The sequence below is a fragment of the Microcaecilia unicolor genome, chromosome 5 (assembly GCF_901765095.1).
Source record: "Microcaecilia unicolor chromosome 5, aMicUni1.1, whole genome shotgun sequence".
Taxonomy (NCBI): Eukaryota; Metazoa; Chordata; class Amphibia; order Gymnophiona; family Siphonopidae; genus Microcaecilia; species Microcaecilia unicolor.
This window is the reverse complement of record NC_044035.1, coordinates 168,364,281-168,384,005: the sequence shown is the minus strand read 5'-3', so window position 1 is coordinate 168,384,005 and position 19,725 is coordinate 168,364,281. Positions and strand designations below refer to the sequence as shown.

The 19,725-nt window shown below is 44.3% G+C and overlaps 1 protein-coding gene across 1 annotated transcript in view; it reads left to right on the top strand.

Moving 5' to 3' along the window:
• The window catches only part of CNGB1 (cyclic nucleotide gated channel subunit beta 1), a 143,467-nt gene that overhangs the window by 97,226 nt on the left and 26,516 nt on the right, over positions 1-19,725 (top strand). The window contains exons 12-13 of the mRNA XM_030205000.1: positions 79-176; positions 8,664-8,747. Of these exons, the coding sequence (XP_030060860.1) occupies positions 79-176; positions 8,664-8,747 (182 nt within the window). The remainder of the gene's footprint in view (positions 1-78; positions 177-8,663; positions 8,748-19,725) is intronic.

Here is a 19,725-nt window from a genome sequence, read left to right as displayed (position 1 = left end):
CATAGCAAGTGGATTTTGATTTAGTGATGTAGTTAAATTAGAGCTGTTTCCTTATTCCATTTCTCCTGTATTTTACAGATGATTCAGAGCTTATGCAGCAGCTGCCTGATAAGATGAAACTGGACATTGCTGTTGATGTCAACTATAACATAGTCAGCAAAGTGCCTCTCTTCCAGGTAATTGCTACCAGTGTACATGGCACTGTACTAATAAGATACTGCAAGCTAAACACTCGGCATTATTCAGTTCTAATTGTGTCGGGGACGGGATGCTGGGCTTGGTGGACCCTTGGTCTTTTCCCAGTGTGGCGGTGCTTATGTATTTATGTACTTATATGTACTAAGCTAAAAGCCCACCTTTTTGATGCTGCTTTTAACTCCTAACCTTTATTCACTTGTTCAGAACCCTTATTTTATCATCCTCACTTTAATATTCCCTTATCTCTTGTTTGTCCTGTTTGTCTGTCCTAATTAGATTTTTAAGCTCTGTCGAGCAGGGACTGTCTCTTCATGTTCAGGTGTACAGCGCTGCGTACGTCTAGTAGCGCTTTAGAAATGATAAGTAGTAGTAGTAGTAATAGTGTATTTTATTTATGTATTTATTTATTTATTAGGATTTATTAACTGCTTTATGAAGAGATTCACCCAAGGTGGTGTAGAATAAGTAGAATTTAACACTTTTAACAGTTTAACAGTATAACAATAGTAAGATGAACAAGTATAGACATTGGTAGAATGAAAGAAGAAAGCTTAAAAACAACAAATTGAAATCTAATAATAAAACCACCATGAAACAGGATCAAAAAAATACATATTTAACAGCACTGAAATTCAAATAACAGAGATATAATATGATGTAAGCATAATAGTGATGGGGCAGGCTCTCCACAAAGTGGATGAACACTAAATCCCACAAGGTTAAAGATGCACAAAAAGAAGTGGGAAGTGGACCAATGACTTCAGGACGTCAAGACTATGATGGTATATAAAAGGGTATACTTTATTGTAGACTCGACACAGTACTGTGTTTCGGCCACAGGCCTGCCTCAGGAGTCTAAAAAATATTTTAAAACATAAACCATAAATATTAACATAGACATAATAGCGATGGAATATCTAATAAGCACACAATTAGAATATTCAAATAACATTGCTATGATACTAATGCTTTTCTACAATACAGCTTACCATATATCTGAGGGGCAAAGTGCAGATATATAGATAGGGACAAGATGCGTGGTACAGAGTCAGTTGGGGAAAATAAATGGGTGGCTAAACTAAAGGCAAGTTATTTGTACAGTTAATCAAGATCTAAGGAACTGATCTAAGTTATAGTGTGTGTAGCAAGCTAGTCCAGGTGCAGAATGGGTGTATAGTCAGTCACCCTATGTATTAACGGGTTGGAAGAAGAGCCAGACTTTTATCTGCTTCCTGAAATATTATTATTATTATTAGCATTTGTATAGCGCTACCAGATGCACGCAGCGCTGAACACCTGATACAAAGAGATAGTCCCTGCTCAAAAGAGCTTACAATCTAAGTAATACAGACAAACAAGACAGTTATATGTATATATATGTAGCCCCTCTGGGAGTAAATTCCAGAGCGTGGGGACTATTCCTGAGGAGGCTCGCTGATGGGTATCACATCATACAAATTCCTTTGATGAGGGGACAGATAGCAATGATCCTTGAGAGGATCTTAGAGGTCTCAAAGATGTGTAAAAGGCTAACTTATTCTTTAAGAACTCTGGCCCATTTTGTCTGAGGGCCTTGAAAATCAAATATAGAGTTTAAAATTTAGCCCTGTAAGCTACTGGTAGCCAGTGTAGGTGTGATGTGGTCACTCCGTTTGCAGCCTTCTATCAGTCATGCTGCAGCATTCTGCATTAGTTGGAGCTGATACAAACTCTTTTTGGTTTCACTAGTGTACAGGGCATTACAATATTCTAGTCACGACGTTATCATGGCATGGACCACTGTGGTCAGACTCATTTTTTCAATGTATGGAGAGAGATTTCATAGCTGCCATAGGTGATAGAGACAATTTTTAAAAGTTGTTTGAATGTGCAGGATCAGAGTGAATGATGAGTCTAGCAGTATCCCAAGATTCCTGACCTATGATTTTAGGAGAAGTTCATACTTCCCAAAAGGTATTTTCAAGGCAGGTATTTGTCCACTTGTGTCAGGTACAAGAAGAATCTCTGTTTTGCTTGGGTTCAGAAAGAGTTTGTTGTTGGTTGCCCATTCCTGAATTGCGGTTAGGCAGACAGTGTACAAACAAAGAGGGAAGTGGGAGTGAGAACAGGATTTCCAAAGACAGGACCACTGGAGGAGTGAAATGAAGCAAAATTTATTGGAAAACAAACTGACTCAACACGTTGTGTTTCGGCCAGAAGGCCTACATCAGCAGTCTGTATATTTGAAAAAAATGAGAATCCAGGAGTAGCGACAATGGATTGTGATGGTCTTCAAAAAGACCATTGGTGTAAAGTGTGGCTGGATCTTGAACAAGGCGATCTGATCAGCAAAGTCAGTTTGTTTTCCAATAAATTTTGCTTCATTTCACTACTCCAGTGGTCCTGTCGTTGGAAATCCTGGTTCTCACTCCCACTTCCTGCTTTGTTTGTGTTCTCCGTGGGACTTTTTGAGTTCTCCACTCACGTGGATTCTCTTTAGGCAAACAGTGTAAACATAAGCTGTCAAAAAGCTCAGAGAGATGTCTAAACCTCATAGTGATTACTATGTATAATAAATTCTTTGACAAACACGTGCAATCTCAGATGACCTTTTCTAGACCATACTAGGAAATATTCCAAGTATGTACAGGGGTTTTCTACCTGCCTCCTGGACCTTAGTTTTCACCTGTTTCATCACTGTCAGAAGCCCAAACTTGACTCAGGTTAAAATTCTCCAAGTTCAAGTTCATTTGTACATCTCTAGTGACTGAAAAGGTTATTTTAGAAGGTTTGCATTTCTGTTATACTGTATGTATAAGTATCTGTATTTACACATGTAAATGGCTAACACCCTCAGATGCAGAGGTATCTGCCTTCCACATAGAGCTATTCTGAGTCACCAAAACAGGGAAGATACAGCATCCTGATAGCGAGGTTTCAATAGAGACCATAGTAGATTATAGGGCTCATTTTCAAAGCACTTGGACTTACAAAGTTCCATAGGTTACTATGAGGTGTATTTTCAAAGCATGTAGCCTATGGAACTTTGTAAGTCTGAGTGCTTTGAAAATACGCCAGCAGATGTCTTTAAATAAAGAGCAGACAGATTTTCAAGATTGCAAATTATCAATGTCAACTGCTGAGTAAGTTGTAAATAAGAACAACAAACATTGTTTGAAATGTCTGTATGCAAATACCAGAAAGCCTAAGAAATAAGATGTGAGAATTAGAATATGTTGCACTAAATGAAAAGATAGATATAATAGGCATCTCTGAGACCTGGTGGACGGAAGATAACCAATGGGACACTGTCATACCAGGGTCAACAATGGGCTGACGTGGCTGTATTTTGGCAGTTGCCAGCTTTGCATACAGAAAGAACTTAATGTGCTAGAAGATGAAACAAGACTACAGTCTTAAAAGTGAAAGATCAACAATTCAATTGGCAGTTGTACACACTGCCAGTTTAGAAATTAATTTTTGTTTGTTTTTGTTTTTATGTCATCGGTCCGTTCTTTCTCCCTTCTTCAAGTGTCACTGACGGATCATTGTATTAGCTCACATGCCCCCATTATTCTTGGAGATTTTAATTTTCACCTGCATGTGGTTACTGCCCCTCATACCCAAGACCTTCTCACTCTCTTTTCGGACTTGGACCTTAGATGAACATATATTTCAGCCAACTCATATTGGAGGACATACATTAGACCTTGTTCTTTCGGCCTCCTCCTCATCAGAACAGCCAAATTCTATCTCATTATATTCCTTGCCATGGACCAATCACCATTTAATTATCTTTGCCCTGGCTTCATCATTTATATATAAAGTCACATTACCAGAAAACTACAGTTCTAGAGACCTTAGCAAATTTACTGCACAAGCCTTGCTAATGCTTCTTTAGAGCTAGCTTCTTTTCAAATTCTCTCTATATAAAGTTTGGAATACATCACTACATGCATCATTGGAGTTATTAGCCCCAATTACAAAAACGTCCACAAAGAGTACTAAACAACATAGTACGTAGTGAACTGTGGTTCATGCAGACATTGTATCGAATAAAATGCCAACTTAGACAAGCTAAGTGCCACTGGAGACATCTACCCTCTGCCAGCTCTTTAGCGAACTATAAACTACTACTACTTAACATTTCTAAAGCGCTACTAGGGTTACGCAGTGCTGTACAGTTTAAAAAAGAAGGACAGTCCCTGCTCAAAGGAGCTTACAATCTAAAGGACAACATGTGCAGTCAGCTCACAATCTAATGGACAACATGTGCAGACAGTCAAATTGGGGCAGTCTAGATATCCTGGATAGAGGTGAAATGGTTAGGTGCCATTGAACAGATGGGCTTTGAGCAAGGATTTAAAGATGGGCAGGGAGGGGGCTTGGCGTATGGGCTCAGGAAGTTTGTTCCAAGCATAGGGAGAGGCAAGGCAGAAAGGGCGAAGCCTGGAGTTGGCGATGGTGGAAAAGGGAACAGAGAGGAGAGATTTGTCCTGTGAGCGGAGGTTTCGGGTAGGAGCGTACGGGGAGATAAGGGTAGAGAGGTAGTGAGGGGCTGTAGATTGAGCACATTTGTAGGTTAGTAGGAGAAGCTTGAACTGTATGTGGTACCTGATCGGAAGCCAGTGAAGTGACTTGGGGAGAGGGGTGATATGAGCATATTGGTCTAGACGGAAGATAAGACGTGCAGCAGAGTTCTGAATAGATTGAAGGGGGGATAGATGGCTAAGTGGGAGGCCAGTGAGGAGTAGGTTGCAATAGTCAAGGCGAGAGGTAATGAGAGAGTGGACGAAAGTTCGGGTGGTGTGCTCAGAGAGGAAAGGGCGAATTTTGCTGATGTTATAGAGAAAGAAGCGACAGGTCTTGGCTATCTGCTGGATATGCGCAGAGAAGGAGAGGGAGGAGTCGAAGATGACTCCGAGGTTGCAGGCAGATGAGACGGGGAGGATGAGGGTGTCATCGACTGAGATAGAGAGTGGAGGGAGAGGAGAGGTGGGTTTGGGTGGAAAGACAATAAGCTCTGTCTTGGACATGTTCAGTTTCAGGTGGCGGTTGGACATCCAGGCAGCAATGTCAGATAAGCAGGACGATACTTTGGCCTGGGTTTCCGCAGTGATGTCTGGTGTGGAGAGATAAAGCTGGGTGTCGTCGGCATAGAGATGATATTGGAAACCATGAGATGAAATCAGCGAGCCCAGGGAAGAGGTGTAGATTGAAAAAAGAAGGGGTCCAAGGACAGATCCCTGAGGAACTCCAACAGAGAGCGGGATGGGGGTGGAGGAAGATCATACACAGCACGATCATACAAAATTGCTTTGCAAACTGCTAAAAAAAAAAATTATACTGCAAAAATTGTTAAAGCCCTTAATTCTGCTGTACTATACCAAACAATGAAAAACACTGACAACTTCTAATATAGCCAAACCAACAAACACTAAACTACCTTCAAGTCAAGATCTGGCCCATCACTTTCATCTCAAAGTCACTGCACTGCTGGCTAAACTAAATCCCATGGCGAAGCAAACCTGTAATTCAGAAGACTCACGATCTTTGTTGCCATTAAGTACAGTTTCCGCATTTAACATTCCCAAAGCATCTCAAAAATTATAATTTCAGGAATGAACCTCACTACATCGCCACATGACCCAGACCTTCAAATCTTCTAAAACAATTCTTTAGCCATCTCAGACTTTATCTTCTACAGATGATCTCTACATCATTTTCATCAGGAATAATTCCAGATGAATGGAAACTTGCAACTATTAAACCAAAACTGAAAGACACCTCCAAACCAACAGATAGCAGTAATTATCAACCGATTACTAACCTCCCATTTTGCATAAAAATCATTAAGAAACTTCAGGATTTTCTAACTAAAACCAATGCTGTTCTTCCAAATTGGACAGGATTTCGTTCACACCATAGCACTGAAACTGCTGGGGTTACTACATACATTCATCGCCAACTGGTTACTAATAATTCCGTAATTATGCTATCTCTAGATCTATCGGCTGTGTTCGATCTAGTAAATCACAACATTCTTTTGGATAGACTATTGGGCTCATTTTCGAAAGAGAAGGACATCCATCTTTCGACATAAATCGGAAGATGGATGTCCTTCTCCCAGGGATGTCCAAATTGGTATAATCGAAACCCGATTTAGGACGACTTCAACTGCACTCCGTTGTAAGGATGGCCAAAGTTCAAGGGGTGTGTCAGAGGCGTAGCGAGGGCGGGACTTGGGCATGCCTAACACTTGGACATCCTTGACCCATAATCGAAAAAAACAAGGACGTCCCTGACGAACACTTGAAACATTTTCACCCAGACCTGTTTTTCTTACAACTAAGGCACAAAAAGGTGCCGGAAATGACCAGATGACCACCAGAGAGAATCGGGGATGACCTCCCATTACTCCCCCAGAGGTCACTAACCCCCTCCCACCCTCATAAGTACATAAGTATTCCCATACTGGGAAAGACCAAAGGTCCATCAAGCCCAGCATCCTGTTTCCAACAGTGGCCCATCCAGGTCACAAATACCTGGCAAGATCCCAAAAAAGTACAAAACATTTTATACTGCTTATCCCAGAAATAGTGGATTTTCCCCATTTAATAATGGTCTATGGATTTTTCCTTTAGGAAGCCGTCCAAACCTTTTTAAAACTCCGCTAAGCTAACAGCCTTTACCACATTCTCTGGCAAAGAATTCCAGAGTTTAATTACATGTTGAGTGAAGCAAAGGTTTCTCTGATTCATTTTAAATTTACTACATTGTAGCTTCATCGCATGCCAAATGTAGTAAATTTAAAACAAATCGGAGAAAACATCAAAAAACATCTTTCAAAATATGTTGTGCCAGCCTCAGATGTCATACTCAGGGCCATGACAGCGCATGCAGATCTCTGGAGCAGTTTTAGTGAGTACTGCAGTGCACTTCAGACAGGCGGACCCAGGCCCATACCCCCCTACCTGTTAAAATTTATGGAGGAAACAGCGAGCTCTCCAAAATCCATCACAAACCCACTATACCCACATATAGGTGCCCCCCTTCACCCATAGGTTCTATGGTAGTGGTGTACAGTTGTGGGTAGTGGGTTTTGGAGGGCTCAGCACACAAGGTAAGGGAGCTATGTTCCTGGAAGCAATTTATGAAGTCCACTGCAGGTCCCCCTAGGGTGCCTTGTTGGTGTCCTGGCATGTCAGGGGGACCAATGCACTACAAATGCTGGCTCCTTCCACGACCAAATGACTTGCACTTGGCCGTTTTTGACATGGACGTCTTTGTGTTCGAAAATCGCCGAAAGTCAGATACGTCCATGTCTAGGGACTACCAAATCTAGGGACATCCAAATTTAAGGTAGGTAGGGGGGGGGGGGGAATGGGCCTGGGTCCACCTGGCTGAAGTCCATTGCACCCACTAGCAACTGCTCCAGGGACCTGCATACTGCTGTGATGGAGCTGGGTAAGACATTTAAGGCTGGCATACAAGCTGGAAAAAAAAGTTTTTAAAGTTCTTTTTTATGGGTGGGAGGGGGTTAGTGACCACTGGGGGAGTCAGGGGAGGTCATCCCCGATTTCCTCCGGTGGTCATCTGGGCAGTTGGGGCACTTTTTGGGGACTTGTTCGTGAGAAAAAAGGATCCAGAAAAAGTGACCCAAATTCTTGCTTCTGGTGCCCTTCTTTTTTCGATTATCGGCTGAGGGCGCCCATCTCTCCTCAGCCGATAAACACACCCCAGTCCCGCCTTCACCACGCCTCCAACATGCCCCCGTCAACTTTGTCCGTTCCCGCGACAGATTGGAGACGCCCAAAATCGGCTTTCGATTATACCGATTTGGGCGCCCACGGGAGAAAGACGCCCATCTCCCGATTTGGGTCGAAATATGGGCGTCTTTCTCTTTCGAAAATAAGCCTGTTTGTAAACCACTTTGATTTGGTTTCATTACCTAGAAGGGTGTCATATTTCTGAACTAGTTCTGTACCAAGCCCAGTAAATATGTTAAAATATGGGGGCTCCAAGAAGTGAATTAAAGGCATATATGCATGTAAACTGGACTATGAGAATTATGGAAGGCATAAATGGAGTATCTATGGTGATGCTTTTTCCTGCATTCCATGTACATCTTCTTTTGGGGTCATTATAAATATTGTGGGTTTTCATTTTTATTACAAATATCTTGTGAATGCTTGTTTTCCTGACAGTTGCAATTTAGTATTTTTTCAATGTCTGCCTTCCAGAGGCCAATTTTATTTCAGGTGAATCAAGATGTTAGGAAAATTAAGAAAAACAAATTGTATTCTGACAAACATTTTCTGAAACTATGCTTGAATGCTGAATTAAGTTTCCATATTACAAACTTGAACGTCTTCCTCCTTCCAGATGCCATCTGCCTTCCAGGGAGATTTTCACCTGATCAGGAAATAACGGCCCAAATGTATGTTCCCTGAGTTCTGACATATCGTCCTTCTTTCTTTGAGCAGGGTTGTGACCGGCAAATGATTTATGATATGTTGAAACGATTGAGGTCTGTGGTTTACCTGCCTGGGGATTACGTTTGTAAAAAGGTAACAAGGAACTTTATTTTTTTATATAAATGTATTGTCTTCCACCACCAAATGACTCTTAAGTGTTTTAATCCTGTGGAGAGGAAACGTGCAAAGGATTTTCTGCTTGTAAAACAGGCTTTACATGTGGAAAATTGTGCAGTTGAAAATGGACATATAATTTCCTATACTGACAAGATGGCACACACTTTTACATACGCTGTGCTTAGGTATGAGGGCATAATTTGGGCAGAGCAGAGGCAGTGTTGCAGTGTACCCATGTATTTTATAAAATATTTAAGTACAAAAATCACAGGGTGGCAATATTGTTGAACAGCCAGAGAAATGAGGTGCTTGTCTGTATAGCTGTAGCACTCATCTGCTCTTGGCCCCTCGACTACATGGTAAGCAGTGTTGCAGAAAAGCATTAGCATCATATCTATGGGCCACTTTTACCAAGCTGCAGCAAAAGGGGGCCTGCGCTGGCGTCGGCACGTGTTTTTGATGCGCGCAGAGGCCCCCTTTTACAGCAGCTGGTAAAAGGTAGGTCTTTCTTTTTTAAAGAAATGGCCATGCTTCGGGGGGAACCCTTACCGCCACCCATTGAGGTGGCAGTAGGGGCTCGCGTGCTAACCCAGTGGTTACCGCTGGGTACACACTGGCACTACAAAAATACATATATTTTTCTAGCGTCAGATATGACGGCTGCACATTTCAAAATTTGCATATACAGCTTTATAGAATGTTTAGCAAAATTCATGTGTAAATCCAAATTGATGCAAATTAATGCCAATAATTGATTAATTGGCACTAATTGGATCACTATTCAATTAAATTGTGTGCGCAAACTGGGCACATGGCCAAATTTGTGCACCCAGCAACAGTGCACCTCATAGATGCCCAAACCGTGACTTTTCCCTTCCTGCTGCTCACTTTAGCTTCCCCTCCTCCCAGCCACCCGCCGGCATGCTGCAGGTTTTGTTCCCTCCCTGCTCCCTCCCTTGTTATCTTTGTCTGGCAGCAGTGTTAGTTCTGCTGCTTCAGCAGAGCCGTGCGGTGCCAGGGCTGTCTGTATGCTGCTACGAATGCTTCCTCTGCGCTGGCCCCGCCTCTCCAGAAAGAGTATTGGAGAAGGTGAAGCCGGACGGAAGGAAGCAGTCGCATAGCGGCAACATGCTGAAGGATGGAGAGATGCTGTGTGTGTGTGGGGGGGGGGGGGGGGGGGGGTGAGATGTTAGACCAGGGGCTTAAGGCAGGGAGAGGGAGAAAAGTTGGACATGAAGGTGGAGGAGAGGAGAGGAAAGGAGAGATGCACAAGCGGGGGAGGGGAGAAAGAGGGAAGATGGACAATGGATGGCAGGGAAGAGAAAGGGGAAAATGCTGAACAATGGGGGAGGGGGAGGGGAGAGAGATGGGACAGGAAGCTGGTGGTGGGAGGTAAAAGGGATAGGGGGATATCAGGCTACGAGGGTGAGGATGGGAGAAAGAGGGAACAGGTGCTGGGCTGGAAGGGTGGAGGGAGGGAGACACTGGGAATGGTGGAAAGTGTTGTCGGCTCTACTGGTCCTCTGCCCCGCTGATGTCAACTTCGATTTCCGGGGACAGAGGACTGGCAGAACTGAGAGTGCATGCCTGAAGGCAGTGCTGTGGCTCCTTGTTTGCTTTTTTTTTTTAGTTGTTGTTTTGCCGCCCCTGCTGCATTGGGAGAAGCAGCAGCAGCGGTAAGAACAAACAATTCCATCTCGGCTGGAGATGGCCCACCAAAGCAGGAGTCTGAAGGCTGATTTTCTTGTGGATTCCCACCTAGCTTTGGAAGGAGGGGGAATAACCAGTCTGTTGTCAGTTAAGGAGCAAAGAGTTTGGACTGCGGCATATGGAATAGTTAAAGAGGCTAAATAAGAGGGAATAGCTGTGTAGAAAGCTTTAAGTGCCAGGGTAAGAATCTTAAATTTTATTCTGGATTCTATTGGAAGCCAATGAAGGTGCTGAAGGAGGGATGAGGCACTGTCATATTTGGAGGCCCGACATATAATGTGAGCCGCTGTGTTTTGCAATGTCTGTAGGCATTTCATGTTTGCCTTAGTGATACCAGCATAAGCTATGTTGCATTAATCATATCTAGTGTTAATGTAAGCATAAGACAAGTAAGAGTCTGTATCTACTGTATTCTTAATAAATCGAAGTCTGCTGAGAAAAAAGAAGCTTGTTTTCATAATATGAGGTATCTGGGGGCCCATGTACACTCTACCCAAATTCTGCTCATGTGAATGCCCACCTGCAAAGTACACACACCCATGAAGATTGGTGCATGCTTACAGAATAGCACATAGCCAGAATATTGTCATGTGCTTCCATATGTGCTCACGTAATGCACATTAATGACTAGAATACTGACAATTATATGCAGACCTGGTACCTAAGGCTAAGTGGCTCTTTATAGAATTATTCCCTTAAAGGGTGGAGTGTGGTAGCCGTGTTAGTCCACTCTTAAGGTTATCAATAGAAATCAAACAAAATAAAACATGGAAAAGAAAATAAGATGATACCTTTTTTATTGGACATAACTTAATACATTTCTTGATTAGCTTTTGAAGGTTGCCCTTCTTCGTCAGATCGAAAATAAGCAAATGTGCTAGCTGACAGTGTATATAAGATTTGCCCTTAAAGGGCAAATCTATAAAGCACGCACTCATATCTATGCACATCTTAAGGCAAGTAAATGTTTAGAATAATAACATATGAACAGAAGAGTCACTATACTGGGCCAGACCGAAGGTCCATCAAGTCCAGTATCCTGTTTCCAACAGTGGCCAATCTAGGTCACAAGTACAAGATCCCAGAACAGTAAAACAAATTTTCTGCTGCTTATCCTAGAAATAAGCAGTGGATTTTCCCAAGCCCATCTTAATAACGGCTTATGGAATTTTCTTTTAGGAAATGATCCAAACCTAGCTGTGCATAGTTCTATAAAGATCTGTACTCAAATCCTCTTGCGCACAAGGGGATGTGGCTATGAGAGGGACATGGGTGGGTCAGGATCATTTCAAAGAATTACACACAGTGTTATAGAATTTGGAGGGTGCCAGGATTTGTACCAGGCCTCAGTTGGTGTAAGTCCTCTTGCCCAAATTTGGGTGCTGGAATATGTTCTAAGTGCTATTCTATTCTATTCTGCTGAAGTCTTATATACCGCCTAAAAAAAAAAAAAAAGAATTCACAGCTATTTACAAATGAAGGGGTCCTTTTACTAAGCTGTGGGAAATTAGGTCCTTGAGGTAGTGGCAGGGGCCATTTTTCCCACGTGCCAGGGCCCTTTTTACCGCAGCAGGTAAAAAGCCCCCCCAAAATGGCCATGTAGCAAGATAACTCTTACCGTGTGGCCATGTGGCAGGGAGCACTTTTTGCCACCCACTGGGGTATTGATAAGGGCTCCCGCAGTAACCGGGCAGCTCACAACGATGCCCAATTACTGCTGGGTTAGCGCCACACTAGAAAAAAAAATTTATGGCACACCAGACCTACCACCGAAAGTTCAAGCAGTGACCTTGCAAGACTTCTACAGAAGTCTCACAACGCCATTGCTTGAATGCTCGGAAGCCATTTTGAAGCGGCGCCAGGAGAAAGACAGGTCAGCAGCCATACCAGGCGGGAAGGAAGGGCTCTTTCCTGCCCCGAAGAGGCCACTAAGACCACCGGGGCATGATAATAAAATAAAGGAGGGGAGGGGAGGATAGGATACCCTGAAGTCCGCCTGCCTGTTCATCCACAAACCCAGACAAATGGGCAGGCTGCCAAAACCTGCCCAGATGCCCCCCAGTGTCCTCAAAAAGAGGACAAGTCCAGGTAAAACCAGACATATGGTAATCCTACCCAAGCCCTACCAGATGAAGATGTCCTTCAGCAGCCAGAACAAGTGATTTTCGTACCTGCTTCAGCTGGCGGTGTTTTCCACCCGTTGCCGCAGTACCAAATCCCGCCCCCCCCCCCCCCACCACCATAGGCACTGTGGGTGCTATGGGTACTCGAGTACCTCCAATATTTTCCCAGCTGTCAGTCATCCGAAGTTCCGGTTCCAACGTCCCCAGCCCGACCTACCCGCCCTCTTCTCCCTCAACAGCCCTCCTTGCTTTTCTGCCGCCCAGCCAGCGTTAAAACTCATTTTACCTGACTGAAGTCATGACTGCAAAAGAAGCAGAGTGGAGGAGAAGGGGAAGGCTTGCCTTCAGCCTTCCCCTTCTCTCTCAACGTCCCATCCTTGCGGAAACAGGAAATGAGGGCGGGATGCTGAGAGAGAAGGGGAAGGCTGAAGGCGAGCCTGCTCTACTCTGCTTCTTTTGCAGTCACGACTTCAGTCAGGTAAAATGAGTTTTAAGCACTGGGTGTGGGCTCTGCAGTACCCAGGTTTAAAAAAAGTTTTATATTTCATCTTGATGTGTTTCTGATTGGGGAGGAGGGATTGGTAAGGGTAGGGCTGTTGCCAGACTATAGGTGATGGGGTAGGGCAGAGCTGATACTGGACTACAGGGAGCGGTGGAGGGTAGCGAAGGGAAGGGTTTAAGCCAGGCTATAGGGAGGGATGGGGGGTAGGTTTGCCAACTGGATCCAGATTCGTCCGACAGGGTTTATCCAGTCCGGGGCTTACCCCAATGCATGCAGGGACTTGTAGCCTTGCTTTTCTTAGTGAATCCAATGGGGAAATCATAACCACAAGTCCCTGCATGCAGTGGGGAAAGCCCAGGACTGGATCAGAGATGGGTGTCCCCGTTCGAAAATGCCCCTCCACGTCACTATTTAACCAGTCAGCAACGTATCTGATCATGCGTTGGTTTGGTTGACTCTGAAGGACAGGTTGCAGGGCGTAAGTACTCGAGTATGGAGATATCCGTTGGAGCTTGTTCGAGAAATGAGATTTCATGCATATTTGATGGATAGATGGGAAGACTTTCCTGCTTATAATCGAAATAGAAAAACGCCTATATTGTGACCCAAATCGGGAGATAGACGTTTATCTCACAAAAACGAATAAAGCGGTATAATCGAAAGCCGAATTTGGACGTTTTCAACTGCACTCCGTCGCGGATGCAGACAAAGTTGATGGGGGCGTGTCGAAGGCGTGGTGAAGGCGGAACTGGGGCGTGGTTATCGGCCAATCAGAGATGGGCGCCTTTCTCCGATAATGGAAAAAATATATGCGTTTTTAGCGAGAATTTAGGGCACTTTTCCTGGTCCCTGTTTTTCCACGAATAAGGCCCCAAAAAGTGCCCTAAATGACCAGATGACCATTGGAGGGAATCGGGGATGACCTCCCCTGACTCCCCCAGTGGTCACAAACCCCTCCTACCACAAAATATGCCGTTTCACAACTTTGTATTTTCACCCTCAAATGTCATACCCACCTCCCTGGCAGCAGTATGCAGGTCACTGGAGCAGTTATTAGGGGGTGCAGTGGACTTCAGGCAGGTGGACCCAGGCCCATCCCCCCCCCCACCTGTTACACTTGTGCTGGTAAATGGGAGCCCTCCAAACTGCCCCCCAAACCCACTGTACCCACATGTAGGTGCCCCCCTTCACCCCTTAGGGCTGTAGTAATGGTGTAGACTTGTGGGCAGTGGGTTTTGAGGGGTATTTGGGGGGCTCAACACCCAAGGGAAGGGTGCTATGCACCTGGGAGCTGTTTTACCTTTTTTTTTTTTTTTTTTTGTAAAAGTGCCCCCTAGGGTGCCCGGTTGGTGTCCTGGCATGTGAGGGGAACCAGTGCACTACGAATCCTGGCCCCTCCCACGAATAAATGTCTTGGAGTTATTCGTTTTTGAGCTGGGCGCTTTTGGTTTCCATTATCGCTGAAAAACAAAAACGCCCAGCTCAAAAAAAGATAAACGTCCATGTTTTTTGAAAATACGGTTCGGTCCGCCCCTTCACGGACCCGTTCTCGGAGATAAACGCCCATGGAGATAGACGTTTCCGTTCGATTATGCCCCTTCACATGTACCATAATGGAGATCATGCAGCTCAGCCGGCTCTTTTTTGGGAAACCGCAAAGGCAGTGTTACGAGGGGATATCATCTCTTATATAGCAAGAGTCAGGAAGATGAGGGATGGGGAAATTGTTCATTTGGGAGCCTTGGTTCAGAGGTTACGGAGAGCTTATGGGCGCTCGCCTACTTCTGTGTGCAGGGAGGCATTGTTTGAAGCATAGAAAGAGCTAAATGAACTGTTACATCAAAGGGCGGTTAAGACTCAGTTTTACTATAAATATCATTTGTTTCAACATGGTAACAAGGCGGGGTGCTTGTTGGCTAGGATGCTTCATAAAAAAGGGAGTGTTAATCGTGTGCTGCAACTTAGGGCAAGGGATGGGAGGCTGGTGCGAGCAGATGGGGATATAGCGGAAGTTTTTGGTCAGTTTTACAAAGCGCTATATGCTGAGGATCAGAATGCTGTGCCAGATAGTGATATGTATCTGGATAATTTGAAGCTTCCCCAGCTTTCTGATAGACAGCGGGAACGCTTGAATGCGCCATTTGCTGAGGGAGAGTTAATGTTGGCTTTACAGCAGTGTGCTTCTCACAAGGCCCCTGGACCAGATGGTTACAGGATAGAGTTTTATAAATAGTTTTTTGATCAGGTCAAGATACCGTTGATGTCCTTGTTCAGCTCGATGGTGGATGAGCAAACTCTCCCTGGTACTTTTCAAGAGGTCCAAATTGTTGTGATACCTAAGGAAGGGAAGGATGTGGTGGACCCAGATTCTTATAGATCCATATCTCTCATTAATGTCGATGCAAAGCTGTACGCTAAAGTGTTGGCCAATCGTTTAGCATCGGTTCTCCCCTTCTTGGTTGATGTATCCCAGGTGGGCTTCGTGAAAGGGCGGACGGCGGTGAAAAATGTCCGATCCATCTTGACCTCCTTGGAGGCTGTGACTAGGGGACGCCTGTCTTCGCTCTTAGTTAGTTTCGATGCGGAGAAGGCGTTCGATCGGGTGAATTGATCATACCTGTTTGCAGTTTTAAAATACTATGGTTTTGAGGGGTTCTTTGTAGATGCTATTAGAGTTTTGTACTCGGAACCACGAGCGTATGTGTGGGTGAATGGTGAGTGCTCGGAGTCTTTCCGGATTTATAGAGGGACCAGACAGGGTTGTCCCTTGTCCCCTCTTTTGTTCGTCTTATCTTTGGATCCTCTTCTTCGTGAAATTATACAGCATCCCAAAATCAAAGGCTTGCCAATTGGAAGTGCGGAGTTCCTGCTCTCTGCTTTTGCGGATGATTTGTTAGTGCACCTTACGGAGCCGCGTACCTCTTTACCAGCTCTCCTGGAACTCTTTTGAGAATTTGGCGATTTTGCAGGGTTTCGGTTGAATTACTCCAAATCATTGGCATTGCCTTCTGTGGAGGGGGTGCAGCAGGAATGGGGTGAGGAGTTCCCTCTTTGCTGGGCGCAGGGATCTTTTAAATATTTGGGTCTGCGCTTATCGATGAGGGTCTCCGAGCTATACCATCTGAATGTCTCTGGTTTGTTGAAGGCTACAACAGAGAGGTTGCGAGCATGGCTGTCTTTGCCTTTGTCGCTTTCTGGACGGATTCAGTTGTTTAGAATGGTGGAATTCCCCAGGTGGCTATACTTACTGCACATGCTGCCCATTTACTTGAGTGCAGGAGACATTAATCTGCTGCAGAAGGCGCTTAGACGTTTTTGCTGGGGGGGAAGAAAGGCAAAGCTTCCGTTGCATATACTGCAAGGGGCATGGAGGGAGGGCGGCCTTGGCTTACCAGATCTGAGGCGCTATAATTGGGCTTGCCTTATGCCTCATCTTGGGGACTGGTTTCTGGCGCGAGATGATTATACAGAGCGACGGTTGGAGAGTCAGTACTGTGCACCATGTCAGTTCCATTTTCTCTTACAAGCTCCCAGTAAGGTGATTCCGGATGAGCTGCGTAATAGCATATTATTGATCCCTCTGCGACATCTCTGGAGAGATTTGATGAGGTTGTTTAGCTTGAACAGATGGGTCTCAGATCTTCTCCCTATACAGGGTGACTTGCTTTTCCGGCCGGGTTTGGAAAATGTGGTTTTCCGGAAATGGGCGCGGCAAGGTATAACTAGGTTAGAACATGTGTTGAATCGGCAGGGGCTAATGTTGAACTTAGGGGCACTGGGGCTAGGTTATGACATGGGAGGTACCTTTGCTTATGCCCAGCTGAAGCATTATGTTGATTCGCTGGATAAGGTGGCTTTGGGCTCTAGGCACTGTCATTTCCTGCGGCAGTTTTTACATTCGATACAAGGGGAACGTCTTTCTATTTCTGGGTTACATAGGGTGTTGGGGCGATATCTAGTGCCTAAACATTGAGAACAAATTCAGCAGCGGAGGGCGGCAGATTTGGTGAGGCCGCATCTTACACTGGACTTTAATGTTCTGACATCTAGAATTCCAAGCCTGACGAGTAATGCCGGACTCAGAGAATGCCAGTATCATGTTCTGCACAGGGCTTACTTAATAAAGGCTCAGATATTTAAGATGGGAGGGGTATCTACACCTTTGTGTGGGAAATGTGGGAGGGCTCCGGGGTCCTTTTTCCACTGTTTGTGGGGGTGCTACAAGGTGCTGTATTTTTGGGACTCCATTGTTCATTATTTGGAAACCCTTTTGGGATCGAGAGTCATGTGCTCCCCGATGGGGATTTTGCTGGACAAATATGAGCTTTTCTTTTTTTAGGGTAGCTCGGCTCGCCAGTTGATCCGGAAAGACTGCTTGATTGGTAAGCGGCTTATAATGAGTCAATGGGTGGCAGAGTCCCCCCCCCCCCCCAGGTTTCTGGCACTGGCGGAACAGATTGCATGAGTTCATGTTATTTGAGAGGAGGGGAGTGGGCAGTTCCCCCAGGCGGCAGAGGCAGTTTCTGGACATTTGGGGCCCTATATCCAAAGTTTGTCTCCTAAAGGGAGGAGTTTAGTGGTCAATTTGCTTTAGGCTTCCTGTTAGGAGTAGGCCATTCATTTTTAGTACTGATTGGGGGTTCGGGTATCTCCTTAGCGGGGTGGGGGTGGGTGGGGGAAGGGAGGGGGATTTCTCATGTGGGGGGGTTGGAGAGAGGGAGAGGTGGGGGGATCATTAATGGCAGGTGGGCATAGAGTTGTTGTTGGTTGGGAGAGGGGTGGAATGTTACACAAAAATATTGATGATACAAGTGAATGTTTTTTCTTCTGTGCAATTGATATGTTTCTCAGTGTGGTTTCAGTTGAATTTAAAAGTTGTATTGCAAATGTTGCTTCATCAATAAAAATTGTTGAAACATAACCAGTCAGCAACGCCCACTGACCGCTTAAATAGCATTTAACCGGCTAACTGCAAATATTCAGCAGAAGTCATCGCCACTGAATATTTGCTGCTAGCACATAGCAGCTAACCGGCTATATCACATGATATAGCCAGTTAGTGCTGATAGCGTGGTTTAAGCAACTAAATAGTACCACATAAATAGCAGTCCTATCTTTAACCGCTAGGAACTTAACAGGTTAGTTCTGAATATCTGCTTAACTGGTTAAGTTCCAGTGGCCAAAAATGAAAACAGAAATTCAATGCCGATTGTTGGATGTAGTGCAGCACTGAATGTCTGGGTTCAGCAGCGGCAGCAGGCTTTAACCGCGCAGCCTGCCAGTGGCTGAATATTAATTAGCCCCATAGTGCCCACTCATATTAGCTCTGGGTCTACCCAAAATGTCAGGTCTGGCTATGCCACTGGATCAGTGTTGGAGCTGGTTATAGTGAAAGAAGTGAAGAAGAAGAAGACAGAAGAAGAGAAATAAATGATACGTGAACAGGAGACCCTTGGAAAGAGAGTTAAAAGAAGACAGGAAAGCAGTAACTAGAGACTGGGACCAACACAATTAGAAAAATTAAACGGTCAGACAGCAAAGGTAGAAAAATGAATTTTATTTTAAATTTAGGTTAAAGTAATGTGGTAGCCATGTTAGTCCACTTTAAAAGTTAATAAATATAAATTAGAGGAAAAAAAGGAAACATTTATATTGGACTATATACATTTTTTGACTAATTTTCAGAGACCAAAACCTACTTCTTCAGGTCAGGAGAGCATACTGCTGTACTAGTTATGCTTGTCCTGACTTAAGGAAGGAGGTTTTCACCTCAAAAAAAACTAGTCAAAAAAATGTAATGTTAGTCCAATAAAAATGTATCACCTTATTTTCTGGTTTTGTTTTATTTGTTAATTTTTAATGTAGCAATTGGAATATGTATGTTTTGAAATTTACATCTGCTCTCTTTATATTTTGCACAGTAAAAAGCGATGTGTCACTATTTGTTTCTTTGGTTTTACACTGTATGCAGAGTCTGACTTCTTGGGGGTTCGGTTTAGTTTTTGTCTACATATTTCTATTTTTAGTTTGTGGTTACTTATTCTATACTTCATGAGGGGCTACCTCAGTTCATATGTGAATAAGGCCAGGTATTTTGTTAGCATCAAGTGTCTGTGTAGTATTAATCTGTACTAATCCAGCTTGTTTTGTTTCCCAATAGGTGTATTAGGGGCCCTTTTACTAAGGTGCATAGGTGCCTATGCGCGTCCGACGTGCACCAAATTGGAAGTACCACCTGGCTACCACGTGCCCCAGATGGTAATTCCATTATTGACCATGTCCAAAACACACAGTAGAAAATATTTTCTATTTTCTACCACGTGGCGCTTACCTGGCGGTAATTGGCTGTTTACGCACGCTGACCGCTTACCGCCTGGTTAGCGCATGAGACCTTACCGCTAAATCAGTGGGTAGTGGTAAGGTTTCAGGTTGAAAATGGACGCATGCTGGTTTTAATGTTGCTGAACAGCCATTTTTGGCTGAAAAAATGACTTGCGCGTGTCCAAAACACACGCCTACACCAGCGCAAGCCACTTTTAGGCACACCTTAGTAAATGGGCCCCTTAATGTTCTTCTGTCCACTGCAATGCTCAGGGTGTTGTTTTTTTCCTAGGAAGGT